This window comes from Hyperolius riggenbachi, chromosome 10 (genome assembly GCF_040937935.1).
Source record: "Hyperolius riggenbachi isolate aHypRig1 chromosome 10, aHypRig1.pri, whole genome shotgun sequence".
NCBI lineage: Eukaryota > Metazoa > Chordata > Amphibia > Anura > Hyperoliidae > Hyperolius > Hyperolius riggenbachi.
The window spans coordinates 1,063,644-1,078,483 of record NC_090655.1 but is presented as its reverse complement, the minus strand read 5'-3'; the positions used below and the strand labels follow the sequence as shown (position 1 = coordinate 1,078,483).

The 14,840-nt window shown below is 53.8% G+C and overlaps 1 protein-coding gene across 1 annotated transcript in view; it reads left to right on the top strand.

The window, feature by feature from the left end:
• ARMH3 (armadillo like helical domain containing 3) overlaps positions 1-14,840 on the top strand; it is a 211,937-nt gene that overhangs the window by 33,180 nt on the left and 163,917 nt on the right. The window contains exons 5-12 of the mRNA XM_068258854.1: positions 2,005-2,112; positions 5,213-5,305; positions 6,021-6,095; positions 6,422-6,508; positions 7,362-7,418; positions 7,511-7,554; positions 11,920-11,980; positions 12,383-12,429. Of these exons, the coding sequence (XP_068114955.1) occupies positions 2,005-2,112; positions 5,213-5,305; positions 6,021-6,095; positions 6,422-6,508; positions 7,362-7,418; positions 7,511-7,554; positions 11,920-11,980; positions 12,383-12,429 (572 nt within the window). The remainder of the gene's footprint in view (positions 1-2,004; positions 2,113-5,212; positions 5,306-6,020; positions 6,096-6,421; positions 6,509-7,361; positions 7,419-7,510; positions 7,555-11,919; positions 11,981-12,382; positions 12,430-14,840) is intronic.

Below are 14,840 nucleotides of genomic sequence, written 5' to 3'. Positions count from 1 at the left end.
GGCACCCTCTGACCTGAAGCAGGGGGTTCCTGGTGGCTGGATGTGTGGTGTATGGGGCGTGGCACCCTCTGACCTGACACAGGGGGTTCCTGGTGGCTGGATGTGTGGTGTATGGGGCGTGGCACCCTCTGACCTGATGCAGGGGGTTTCTGGTGGCTGGATGTGTGGTGTATGGGGTGTGGCACCCTCTGACCTGATGCAGGGGGTTCCTGGTGGCTGGATGTGTGGTGTATGGGGTGTGGCACCCTCTGACCTGATGCAGGGGGTTCCTGGTGGCTGGATGTGTGGTGTATGGGGTGTGGCACCCTCTGACCTGATGCAGGGGGTTCCTGGTGGCTGGATGTGTGGTGTATGGGGTGTGGCACCCTCTGACCTCACGCAGGGGGTTCCTGGTGGCTGGATGTGTGGTGAATGGGGCGTGGCACCCTCTGACCTGACACAGGGGGTTCCTGGTGGCTGGATGTGTGGTGTATGGGGTGTGGCACCCTCTGACCTGATGCAGGGGGTTCCTGGTGGCTGGATGTGTGGTGTATGGGGCGTGGCACCCTCTGACCTGATGCAGGGGGTTCCTGGTGGCTGGATGTGTGGTGTATGGGGCGTGGCACCCTCTGACCTGATGCAGGGGGTTCCTGGTGGCTGGATGTGTGGTGAACTGTATATGGGGTCTGATAGCTGCAGATGACAAGAGGCCATTGTCTTCCTAGCAGGGAGGATGTGGAAGGCAGCGTAGCCACGTATTCTCTTGCTGATTGGAGTCAGATGCTTTGTGTTATCTCGATGAGATGCTGAGTTATCCGGGTATTTCCTTCTGGGATCAGTGGGCTGTGCGCAATGTCTATCGATGAGCTATGCGGGTGACATTATGCCCTCTCTCTGCCAGTCATGCACTAATCATTAGCATAATAACTGGCATTATGACTTCTGATCCCTGGATTACCGAGCCATATAGAGCAACAAGAAAACAAGAATAAAGCAATAAACCAGACTGGCAGGCTGTGTATGGAGAGTCAATAAACTCACACCGTGCCATTCATACTACAATATAAACCCACGTTATCCTGCGTATACATAGATTATCCCCTCAGAGGGCTGAATATATAAATATCCAAAATGTAACCCTTTATAGGGAGGCCCAGTGAGATGCAAATTATTCAGTAGATGCAAGGATTATGCAAATTTTTCATACAAATGTATGCAGCTTGACAATGGACAAATCGAGCCAAGGTGCAATTGGAATGGTCCATTTCCAAGCTGCAAACCTTTGCATACAAGGTTAGCATAATTCTGCATCTACTCCAAATGATTTGCATCTCTTTACCATCTGTTGTTCACTATAAAAACAAGTAATCACTTACAAACCAAATGATGAATCCTGATTTATGCGTTTCACAGGCCAGCTTCCGCTTCTTCAGAGGTAACTGCAGCTGTGCTTGTGTACTGGCAGAGAGGAAGGGGGGGGGGCAGTGAGGGGAGACAATATACACCCGATCCTGACATGCGTGTCACAGGCCAGCCTCCGCTTCCTCAGAGGTAACTGCAGCTGTGCTTGTGTACTGGCAGAGGGGGGGGGCAGTGAGGGGAGACAATATACACCCGATCCTGACATGCGTGTCACAGGCCAGCCTCCGCTTCCTCAGGGGTAACTGCAGCTGTGCTTGTGTACTGGCAGAGGGGGGGGGGGGGGGCAGTGAAGGGGACACAAACTCCTGTAAACCTCATAATTGACTTTTCTATAAGGCTTAGATCACACAACAAAATGCAATCATCAGCAATAGCGACTTTTTAACACCATTTTCAGAGTGAGGCGCTTTTGCACATTTTTGCACCCCAAGTTAGTAAACCAGCACACATTATCATGGTAAGTGCCACAGAAGGTTGTACAGTTGGATGGCCAGTATTCCGTTATATAAAGCTAGTGGGCGGGGCATTACTCCCAGAAGTCACCTGTGTTTGGGGGGAGGTTCCTTTGTGGCGAGATGTGTGACTGATGTCTTGTCTCTGCAGACCCTGTGTGCTCTCATCCGGGGGGTCCATCAGAAGAATAAGCCCACCTCGGGGTTTGACATCATCAATATGCTGATGGGCTTCGATAAGGCGGAACTCCGCATGAAGGTGAGAGAACACATGACTAGCATGACTAGCTTCTCTGCAGGATGGCGATGCTCACAATGGTGACGAGATGCCCGATAATAACAGCTGTTTGTGTCGCTTGTTCAGAGACAGTTTCTATGGAGCACGTGCGGTTTGCTGAATATCCCCACCGCTTGATGCTGCCACCACCATGCTTCACTCTAGGGATGATATTGGCCTGAGTATGATGCTGCCACCACCATGCTTCACTGTAGGGAGGGTATTGGCCTGGGAATGATGCTGCCACCACCTTGCTTCACTGTAGGGAGGGTATTTGCCTGGTGATGATGCTGCTACCACCTTGCTTCACTGTAGGGGAGGGTATTGGCCTGGTGATGATGCTGCCACCACCATGCTTCACTGTAGGGATGATACTGGCCTGGTGATGAGCGGTGCCTGGTTTTCTCCACACGTGATGCCTGGCATTCATACCAAAGAGTTTAATCTTTGTCTCATCAGACCAGAGGATTATGTTTCTCGTGGTGTGAGAATCCTTCAGGATCCTTTTGGTAAACTCCAGGTGGGCTGCCATGTGCCTTTTACTATGGATGGGCTTCCGTCTGGCCTCTCTACCATACAGGCTTGATTGGTGGATTGCTGCAGAGATGGTTGTTCTTCTGGAAGGTTCTCCTCTCTCCACAAAGGACCTCTGGAGCTCTGACAGAGTGGCCATCAGGTTCTTGGTCACCTCCCTGACTAAGGCCCTTCTCCCTGGATCACTCAGTTTAGATGGCCGGCCAGCTCTAGGAAGAGTCCTGGTGGGTTAGAACTTGTTCCGTTTACAGATGATGGAGGCCACTCTTCTCATTGGGACCTTCAAAGCAGCAGAACATTCTCTGTAACCTTCCCAGATTTGTGCCTGTAGACAATCCTGTCTTGCACTGTCAGCTGTGGGACCTTCTATAGACAGGTGTGTGCCTTTCCAAATCATGTCCAATCATCTGACTTTACCGCAGGTGGACTCCAACTAACTGCTCGTAGTTCCAGGAAGTAGATTCTGTGTCCTAATTAGTGCTGCTGTAGGTTTTAGGAAGTACAATCTACGTCATGCATTAAAACCCTCCGCCTGCCGCTGTGCGTGCTCCTGCACGGTGCTGTGAATGATTGTTGCCAACTAATAGCAACAACCATTCAATAAAGTTGGGGGGGGGGGGAGTTTTTAAAGTAAAAAAAATAAATAAATAAATTTAGGTGATTTGTCCCATAACATAAAAAGTATTTTTTTAAATGCCCTGTTAATTTTTAACCCCAGCCTAGCCTATTAACCCATTATTAACCCCTGCAATACCTGTGTCTGTTTATAAACTTTTAATGACTGCCACCTGCAGCAATCAAATAGGGCGAGGGTTTGGGGCCTCAATGCTCTACAGATGTAACGCTCTGCCATTGCCTAGCGGTGCATCTGTACAGCAGTATGGCCCCTGACCTGTCGCCCTAGCTAAAGCATCCGATCGCCACAGACACGCGGGCGGGGGATAACGGTCTGCCACATGCTCAGCTAGAAGTAAAATATGGCATACGGGGTATCATTTTAACCGGCGGGAAAGGCCAAAGAATTTATTTTTTTTCTATTTTATAACTGTGGGACGTGTCACGTGAAAACTAGGAAGGGTGAAAAATGATAAATACTGATATTTTCTGCATTTATACCTAATTATTTCCCTCATAAAATGACTATAAAATAAAATCGTTTTGATTGAAAAATATTACCCAAAGGAAGCCTAGATTGTACTGAAAGAAACAAGATGTATATCACAAGATGTGCAGGTAATTGAAGTGACTGCTTTATCAAAACGAAACAGCGAATGCATCAACCATGTCAGGAACTTTAAAGAGAACCCGAGGTGGGTTTGAAGATTATTATCTGCATACAGAGGCTGGATCTGCCTATACAGCCCAGCCTCTGTTGCTATCCCAAACCCCCCTAAGGTCCCCCTGCACTCTGCAATCCCTCATAAATCACAGCCATGCTGCTGACAAACAGCTTGTCAGAGCTGGCTGTGTTTATCTCTATAGTGTCAATCTGCTGCTCTCCCCGCCTCCTGCAGAACTCCAGTCCACGCCTGCATCCCTTCCCTCCCTGCTGATTGGAGGGAAGGGACAGGGGCAGGGACCGGAGCTCTGCTGGAGGCGGGGGAGCAGCTGAGACTGACACTACAGATGTAAACACAGCCTCACAGCATGGCTGTAATTTATGAGGGATTGCAGAGTGCAGGGGGACCTTAGTGGGGTTTGGGATAGCAACAGAGGCTGGGCTGTATAGGCAGATCCAGCCTCTGTATGCAGATAATATTTTTCAAACCCACCTCGGGTTCTCTTTAAGGGGTAAAAACTGTGGAACACAAACCAGTTAAAGTGTACCTTAAAGGTGGCCATACACTGAAAGATTTGCAGCAGATTCGACCATCAGATAGATTTCTGTCAGATGCCTGTCAAGCTGAATCTGCCAGGAATCTGTCTGATGTGTGCCACACACTAGCAACAGATTTCCAATAGATTTCAGAATTAATTGTATTGGAAATCTATTGGAAATCAATCTAAATGCAACATTGGACCATTAGATCCAATGCAACTCTACAGGCCATCGATCTGCTGCCAGTAACAGATCGACTTAGATCTTTCATCCTGTCAGATCAAATCCATCGAAATCGACCGTAAATCCATCGATCGGCTGAAATCGACCAGTGTATGGGCCCCTTAACCGAGAAGAAATAAAAATGTCACTTACCTGTGGCTTCTACAAGCCCCCTGGAGATGTCCTGTGCCTGTGCCGCCTCTGAACGATCCTCTCGTCTCCTGCAGCCAGCAAGGACGGGCACGGCGGCAGGAGCGTGCTCGAGGGATGCGCATGGCCAGGGACACGCAGGCCCCGAAAACGTAACTAGCTGGCTGCGGGCGAGGATCGTTCAGGGGTGACCTGGGCACAGGGCGGCTGCAGGGGGCTGGTGGTAAGTGGAACTTTCTTTTCCTCTCGGTTGAGGTTCACTTTTAGCTGCAGAGACATCTCAGGGGTGATCAGGGGGAACGGGATGCACTGTATATAGACCACTCCCAGAATCATCTGTGCGTTTTCTGCCCGCAGAATCTGATGGAGAGTCTGGACATTCTTCTGTGCGGCGATGGGTCGGAAAGCCTGAAGAGTCTCTGCCTGAAGCTCCTCCTATGCCTGGTGACCGTAAGTCCTGATTATTACTGTTATTATTAATAAAGCGCCAACATAATCCGTGGTGCTGTACAGAGTAACAACAAACCTGATGTACGTAATAATGCAGACAGCGATATCTCAGCAACGATTGTGTGCGAGGAAACGGCAGCGACACCTGGCCCATGCGTCAGCGAGATAATACCGCTCGGATGACCTCACCGTGACGCCGTAGTCAGGGCAGCTCCTCCCCTCTTGTCAAAGCTTTCACTATTGTCACTATTGTATTTTGCAGACCACAAGACGCACTTTTTCTCCCTCAAAAGTTCGGAGAAAAATTTCCTGTGTCTTATGGTTTGAATGGACCTCAGATCGAGACGCGAATACGCCTACCCGATCACAACTACAAACTGCATACTTGCCTGTCCCTCATTGTCCCCTTCTGTCCCTCCATCTCCCATTCTGTCTCTCTGAAGACAAGGTGGACAGAAGGGGACATGGGGAGGGGGGGGGGGTAGTATGGGGGAGAGAGGGACTTCTGTATCTACATTAGTAGCTTCTACCTGACTGATGGGAACACAGGGAGGATCCAGGAGAAGTCTTCTCTCGTCCCTACACGTCATTTCCTGTCAGCCCAGCAGTAACCACAGCGCAGGGAGACATGTGATGCATGATGGGGAATCTTATATCCACACCATGTGACGCGCTGGAATCCTCCTGACTATAGTGTGTTGTTCTTTCCCTACAGGTGACTGATAACATCAGCCAGAACACCATCCTGGAATATGTGATGATTAACAGCATCTTCGAGGCCATCCTGCAGGTATTATTATAATTATTATTATTTATTTATAAAGCTGCAGTTTGTTGTTTGAAGATGGTGCTCTCCTCATAGTGCTGCACCCTTGTGGTTGGCCCATGTATTGCATCTGTACGACTGAGCTGAGATTGCTCAGGGCTGTGTCCCATTAAGATATTGTGCCTGATGAAGTGATCTCCTGATCCATGAAATGCGCTCAGCCTCGCTGCACTTTATTAACTGGAATAAAGTTGCTTTTTAGGGAGTTCTGCATTATGACTCGTTTTAGCAGCACATAATTTCTACCTGACATGGCTTCTCCTAGTGACCGCTGCTTTCTATTGGTGCAGATCCTGTCCAGTGCTGTGAGCCGCAGGGAACACGGCTACGATGCCGTCGTGCTGCTCGCCCTTCTGGTCAACTACAGGAAATACGAGGTGAGTATAGCTCAAATCATACTGCACTGACCAATCGTTCACATGTGCCGTATAAGTGTCTGTGGCTGAACATTTACCTGAAGCCTATGGCAGCAAAAATATCAGTGCTAACTAGTCCAGTGCAGCTCTCACCCCACCCAACAACCCCCTTTTCCCGCACAGCCCCCTCTCCCTGCACAGCTCCCTCACCCCATCCAGCCCTCTCTCCAACGCACAGCCCTCTCTCCCCATGCAACCACCTCGCCTGCACAGCCTCCTCACCCCATGTTGCACCCCTCCCCCAGCACAGCCCCTCCCCCAGCACAGCCCCTCCCCCCAGCACGGCCCGCTCCCCCAGCACTGTGTGATGTAGCATAGCTCCAGCAGTGCAGCTGATAATGGGTTCCACTCTCTTGTTGCCCCGCAGTCGGTGAATCTGTACATTGTGAAGCTGTCTATAATATAGCCCTTGCCCTGCACAGCCCCTCCCCCCAGCACAGAAGCACAGTCCCCTCCCCCCAGCACAGTCCCCTCCCCCCAGCACAGTCCCCTCCCCCCAGTATTGCTGATAATGTTTTCTGGTCTCTTGTTGCCCCACAGTCGGTGAATCCGTACATTGTGAAGCTGTCTACAGTATAGCCCTCCCCCAGCACTGTCCCCTCCCCCAGCACAGTCCCCTCCCCCCAGTATTGCTGATAATGTTTTCTGGTCTCTTGTTGCCCCACAGTCGGTGAATCTGTACATTGTGAAGCTGTCTACAGTATAGCCCTCCCCCAGCACTGTCCCCTCCCCCAGCACAGTCCCCTCCCCCCAGCACAGCCCCTCCCCCCCAGTATTGCTGATAATCAGTTCCGCTCTCTTGTTGCCCCTGCAGTCGGTGAATCCGTACATTGTAAAGCTGTCTATAGTGGACGATGAAGGAACGCTGAATGTAAGTGCTGATACATTGTTTCATGTTTCTGTATTCTGGTCTCTCCATGTTTCCTGACTGATAAGAGTACCTGTCACTTTCTCTGCTTGCAGGGGATGGGCCTGGTGATCGCACGAGCATTGTTTGAGTACAACATGTATGTATACTGAGCTGAAGCCAACCCATGTGTCTGTTATAGAGGCTTGTATGGGACACTCTGCAGGTCCCACACATGATCAGTGATCCAGATATTACCTCTGCCAGCTCTGTACTGCCCAGTGTCGCCACTGGCACACTGCTAATGCCCTAATGGCCAGGCCTGAGCGTGGGACCTCTGTACTGTCAGGGAGGAGACACCACAGTCACATGACCCAGTACAGCCAATGGCTAGGCCTCAGCGTGGGATCTCTGTACTGTCAGGGAGGAGACACCACAGTCACATGACCTGGTACAGCCAATAGCCAGGCCTCAGCGTGGGACCTCTGTACTGTCAGGGAGGAGACACCACAGTCACATGACCCGGTACAGCCAATAGCCAGGCCTGAGTGTGGGATCTCTGTACTGTCAGGGAGGAGACACCACAGTCACATGACCCGGTACAGCCAATGGCCAGGCCTCAGCGTGGGACCTCTGTACTGTCAGGGAGGAGACACCACAGTCACATGACCCGGTACAGCCAATGGCCAGGCCTCAGCGTGGGATCTCTGTACTGTCAGGGAGGAGACACCACAGTCACATGACCCGGTACAGCCAATGGCCAGGCCTCAGCGTGGGATCTCTGTACTGTCAGGGAGGAGACACCACAGTCACATGACCCGGTACAGCCAATGGCCAGGCCTCAGCGTGGGATCTCTGTACTGTCAGGGAGGAGACACCACAGTCACATGACCCGGTACAGCCAATGGCCAGGCCTGAGTGTGGGATCTCTGTACTGTCAGGGAGGAGACACCACAGTCACATGACCCGGTACAGCCAATGGCCAGGCCTCAGCGTGGGACCTCTGTACTGTCAGGGAGGAGACACCACAGTCACATGACCCGGTACAGCCAATGGCCAGGCCTCAGCGTGGGATCTCTGTACTGTCAGGGAGGAGACACCACAGTCACATGACCCGGTACAGCCAATGGCCAGGCCTGAGCGTGGGATCTCTGTACTGTCAGGGAGGAGACACCACAGTCACATGACCCGGTACAGCCAATGGCCAGGCCTGAGAGTGGGATCTCTGTACTGTCAGGGAGGAGACACCACAGTCACATGACCCGGTGCAGCCAATGGCCAGGCCTGAGCGTGGGATCTCTGTACTGTCAGGGAGGAGACACCACAGTCACATGACCCGGTACAGCCAATGGCCAGGCCTGAGCGTGGGACCTCTGTACTGTCAGGGAGGAGACACCACAGTCACATGACCCGGTACAGCCAATGGCCAGGCCTGAGCGTGGGATCTCTGTACTGTCAGGGAGGAGACACCACAGTCACATGACCCGGTACAGCCAATAGCCAGGCCTGAGCGTGGGACCTCTGTACTGTCAGGGAGGAGACACCACAGTCACATGACCCGGTACAGCCAATAGCCAGGCCTCAGCGTGGGACCTCTGTACTGTCAGGGAGGAGACACCACAGTCACATGACCCAGTACAGCCAATAGCCAGGCCTGAGCTTAGGACCTCTGTACTGTCAGGGAGGAGACACCACAGTCACATGACCCGGTACAGCCAATAGCCAGGCCTCAGCGTGGGGCCTCTGTACTGTCAGGGAGGAGACACCACAGTCACATGACCCGGTACAGCCAATGGCCAGGCCTGAGCGTGGGATCTCTGTACTGTCAGGGAGGAGACACCACAGTCACATGACCCGGTACAGCCAATAGCCAGGCCTCAGCGTGGGACCTCTGTACTGTCAGGGAGGAGACACCACAGTCACATGACCCAGTACAGCCAATGGCCAGGCCTCAGCGTGGGATCTCTGTACTGTCAGGGAGGAGACACCACAGTCACATGACCCAGTACAGCCAATGGCCAGGCCTCAGCGTGGGATCTCTGTACTGTCAGGGAGGAGACACCACAGTCACATGACCCGGTGCAGCCAATGGCCAGACCTCAGCGTGGGATCTCTGTACTGTCAGGGCGGAGACACCACAGTCACATGACCCGGTACAGCCAATGGCCAGGCCTGAGCGTGGGATCTCTGTACTGTCAGGGAGGAGACACCACAGTCACATGACCCGGTACAGCCAATAGCCAGGCCTCAGCGTGGGACCTCTGTACTGTCAGGGAGGAGACACCACAGTCACATGACCCGGTACAGCCAATAGCCAGGCCTCAGCGTGGGGCCTCTGTACTGTCAGGGAGGAGACACCACAGTCACATGACCCGGTACAGCCAATGGCCAGGCCTGAGCGTGGGATCTCTGTACTGTCAGGGAGGAGACACCACAGTCACATGACCCGGTACAGCCAATGGCCAGGCCTCAGCGTGGGACGTCTGTACTGTCAGGGAGGAGACACCACAGTCACATGACCCGGTACAGCCAATAGCCAGGCCTCAGCGTGGGATCTCTGTACTGTCAGGGAGGAGACACCACAGTCACATGACCCGGTACAGCCAATAGCCAGGCCTCAGCGTGGGACCTCTGTACTGTCAGGGAGGAGACACCACAGTCACATGACCCGGTACAGCCAATGGCCAGGCCTCAGCGTGGGATCTCTGTACTGTCAGGGAGGAGACACCACAGTCACATGACCCAGTACAGCCAATGGCCAGGCCTCAGCGTGGGATCTCTGTACTGTCAGGGAGGAGACACCACAGTCACATGACCCGGTACAGCCAATGGCCAGGCCTCAGCGTGGGATCTCTGTACTGTCAGGGAGGAGACACCACAGTCACATGACCCGGTACAGCCAATGGCCAGGCCTCAGCGTGGGACCTCTGTACTGTCAGGGAGGAGACACCACAGTCACATGACCCGGTACAGCCAATGGCCAGGCATGAGCGTGGGACCTCTGTACTGTCAGGGAGGAGACACCACAGTCACATGACCCGGTACAGCCAATGGCCAGGCCTCAGCGTGGGACCTCTGTACTGTCAGGGAGGAGACACCACAGTCACATGACCCAGTACAGCCAATGGCCAGGCCTGAGCGTGGGACCTCTGTACTGTCAGGGAGGAGACACCACAGTCACATGACCCGGTACAGCCAATAGCCAGGCCTCAGCGTGGGACCTCTGTACTGTCAGGGAGGAGACACCACAGTCACATGACCCGGTACAGCCAATGGCCAGGCATGAGCGTGGGACCTCTGTACTGTCAGGGAGGAGACACCACAGTCACATGACCCGGTACAGCCAATAGCCAGGCCTGAGCGTGGGACCTCTGTACTGTCAGGGAGGAGACACGACAGTCACATGACCCGGTACAGCCAATAGCCAGGCCTGAGCGTGGGACCTCTGTACTGTCAGGGAGGAGACACCACAGTCACATGACCCGGTACAGCCAATGGCCAGGCCTCAGCGTGGGACCTCTGTACTGTCAGGGAGGAGACACCACAGTCACATGACCCGGTACAGCCAATGGCCAGGCATGAGCGTGGGACCTCTGTACTGTCAGGGAGGAGACACCACAGTCACCTCTACATATCTGTACATAATTCAGGTCCCGTTTAAAGCGGATCCGAGACTAAAAACTAACTATAACAAGTAACTTGTCTATATATCTTATCTAAAGTTTAGATGGTTTACACAGCAAATCTGACTGCCAACAGTTTTAATAGAATATGATTATTTCTTCCTGTGATACAATGACAGCAGCCATGTTGTTTGTAAACATTACACAGAGGCAGGCTTATCTGTATCTTGAGCCATCAGCCTAATCCCCCCTCCTCCCCTCTGCCTCTGAAATAAATGGCTAGTAACACCTCCCCCTCCTCCTGCCCAGAATGAGCTCCCATGAGCCCTTGCTACTGCCAAGGCTCTCTGAAAACCTGTGGGCGTGGCTTATTTAGTTTATAGGGAATTAGGGTATTAAAACAAAAACAAAAAAGTATTTGCCCTATAAACAATAGGAAAGGAACACAATTATGCAATGAGTAAAAGTTCATCTCGGATCCACTTGAACCTCATTTATCTTTGCAGGTTATAATCTCTTAAAGAGGACCTGTCTGATTACAACATCCACAGATGGCTTTCCTAGCCTCGCTGTAATCTGAAGAGAAGCAGGTCAAGCCTTGCCAATATTCAGCCAGCTAGGCTGGACTTTGTGGCCATTAGTTTTGCCCGGATCAGACCAGATGCACGCCCTGAAAAGACAAGTGTTTGTGTGCAGTGATGGGCGAACATTGCAAAGGATTGTTCCAGATGGTTTTACGAGCGTTGTTTGTGGTGACTGCCATTAGTCAGTGCGCCCGCCGCAAGCAATCGTTCAGGATAATAATTGCGTAGGATTCGCCCGTCATTATTCCTGTGTGTGTGGTGACTGTTAGCAGGGAACGCTGCACTGTATTCATGTGTGATTTATGTCCCTCTGCTCAGGCAATACCGTGACAAAGAGGAGGAAAACCAGACCGGATTCTTCTCCGCCCTGACCAGCATGGTGAGTCCACAGCTGATGTCGCGGCTACTTACAGGAGGTAGTGAAAATCTGACAGATCTGACAGGTTTTGGACTAGTTCCTCTCCTCATGGGGGATTCACAGTTCCTTATTCATAAAAGCACTTAGTGAATGGCAGTAGATCAGTCCAACAGCCAGGATAGTGTCCAGATGAGTAGGAGGCTGGCTGGCATCTTTACATAGATCCTCACCAGGGAGGGCCTTGGTAAAGAATAAATGTAATACTGAGACTCCCCCATGAGGAGATGAGAAATCTCTGTCAGTTGTCCACTATCTGCTGTAAGTGACAGCAACACAGGAAGCAGTAATTTATGGAGGCTTGTGAGGGATTATTGCAGTGTACTGTATGATTGAGTAATGCTGCATTTCCTCTTCCATCCACAGGTGGGCAGTATGTTCATAGCAGATGCAGATGAGAAGATCTCTGTGCAGTAAGTCTTCCTCTGATAATCAGGCTGTATGCTGGTAATGTGATAGTGCAGAGAAGCCAACGTTTAGTTGCACAAAAGAAACACTAGGCTTTGCACACGTTATAAATCTCCAGCGCTGAGCGATTTATAGTGTGATTTTTACACGTTATTCCCAGCACTTTTCTGAGCACTTGCTGAGCGATTTTCACTTCCTGATGTCAGGGATGGTGGCTGTGTAGCCTGTCAGGTGTGGTGGTTGTGTGGCCTGTCAGGGATGGTGGCTGTGTGGCCTGCCTGGTGTGGTGGTGGCTGTGTGGCCTGTCTGGTGTGGTGGCTGTGTGGCCTGTCGGGTGTGGCGGTTGTGTGGCCTGTCGGGTGTGGTGGCTGTGTGGCCTGTCAGGTGTGGTGGCTGTGTGGCCTGTCAGGTGTGGTGGCGGTGTGGCCTGTCAGGGGTGGTGGCTGTGTGGCCTGTCAGGGGTGGTGGCTGTGTGCCCTGTCAGGTGTGGTGGCGGTGTGGCCTGTCAGGTGTGGTGGCTGTGTGGCCTGTCAGGTGTGGTGGCTGTGTGGCCTGTCAGGTGTGGTGGCTGTGTGGCCTGTCAGGTGTGGTGGCGGTGTGGCCTGTCAGGGGTGGTGGCTGTGTGGCCTGTCAGGGGTGGTGGCGGTGTGGCCTGTCAGGGGTGGTGGCTGTGTGGCCTGTCAGGTGTGGTGGCTGTGTGGCCTGTCAGGTGTGGTGGCTGTGTGGCCTGTCAGGTGTGGTGGCTATGTGGCCTGTCAGGGGTGGTGGCTGTGTGGCCTGTCAGGGGTGGTGGCGGTGTGGCCTGTCAGGGGTGGTGGCTGTGTGGCCTGTCAGGTGTGGTGGCTGTGTGGCCTGTCAGGTGTGGTGGCTGTGTGGCCTGTCAGGTGTGGTGGCTGTGTGGCCTGTCTGGTGTGGTGGCTGTGTGGCCTGTCAGGGGTGGTGGTTGTGTGGCCTGTCAGGTGTGGTGGCTGTGTGGCCTGTCAGGTGTGGTGGCTGTGTGGCCTGTCAGGTGTGGTGGCTGTGTGGCCTGTCAGGTGTGGTGGCTGTGTGGCCTGTCAGGTGTGGTGGCTGTGTGGCCTGTCTGGTGTGGTGGCTGTGTGGCCTGTCGGGTGTGGTGGCTGTGTGGCCTGTCAGGTGTGGTGGCTGTGTGGCCTGTCGGGTGTGGTGGCTGTGTGGCCTGTCAGGTGTGGTGGCTGTGTGGCCTGTCAGGTGTGGTGGCTGTGTGGTCTGTCAGGGGTGGTGGCTGTGTGGCCTGTCAGGGGTGGTGGCTGTGTGCCCTGTCTGGTGTGGTGGCTGTGTGCCCTGTCTGGTGTGGTGGCTGTGTGGCCTGTCAGGTGTGGTGGCTGTGTGGCCTGTCTGGTGTGGTGGCTGTGTGGCCTGTCAGGGGTGGTGGTTGTGTGGCCTGTCAGGTGTGGTGGCTGTGTGGCCTGTCAGGTGGCTGTGTGGCCTGTCAGGGGTGGTGGTTGTGTGGCCTGTCAGGTGTGGTGGCTGTGTGGCCTGTCAGGTGTGGTGGCTGTGTGGCCTGTCAGGTGTGGTGGCTGTGTGGCCTGTCAGGTGTGGTGGCTGTGTGGCCTGTCAGGTGTGGTGGCTGTGTGGCCTGTCTGGTGTGGTGGCTGTGTGGCCTGTCAGGGGTGGTGGTTGTGTGGCCTGTCAGGTGTGGTGGCTGTGTGGCCTGTCAGGTGTGGTGGCTGTGTGGCCTGTCGGGTGTGGTGGCTGTGTGGCCTGTCAGGTGTGGTGGCTGTGTGGCCTGTCAGGTGTGGTGGCTGTGTGGTCTGTCAGGGGTGGTGGCTGTGTGGCCTGTCAGGGGTGGTGGCTGTGTGCCCTGTCTGGTGTGGTGGCTGTGTGCCCTGTCTGGTGTGGTGGCTGTGTGGCCTGTCAGGTGTGGTGGCTGTGTGGCCTGTCTGGTGTGGTGGCTGTGTGGCCTGTCAGGGGTGGTGGTTGTGTGGCCTGTCAGGTGTGGTGGCTGTGTGGCCTGTCAGGTGGCTGTGTGGCCTGTCAGGGGTGGTGGTTGTGTGGCCTGTCAGGTGTGGTGGCTGTGTGGCCTGTCAGGTGTGGTGGCTGTGTGGCCTGTCAGGTGTGGTGGCTGTGTGGCCTGTCAGGTGTGGTGGCTGTGTGGCCTGTCAGGTGTGGTGGCTGTGTGGCCTGTCTGGTGTGGTGGCTGTGTGGCCTGTCAGGGGTGGTGGTTGTGTGGCCTGTCAGGTGTGGTGGCTGTGTGGCCTGTCGGGTGTGGTGGCTGTGTGGCCTGTCGGGTGTGGTGGCTGTGTGGCCTGTCAGGTGTGGTGGCTGTGTGGCCTGTCAGGTGTGGTGGCTGTGTGGTCTGTCAGGGGTGGTGGCTGTGTGGCCTGTCAGGGGTGGTGGCTGTGTGCCCTGTCTGGTGTGGTGGCTGTGTGGCCTGTCAGGTGTGGTGGCTGTGTGG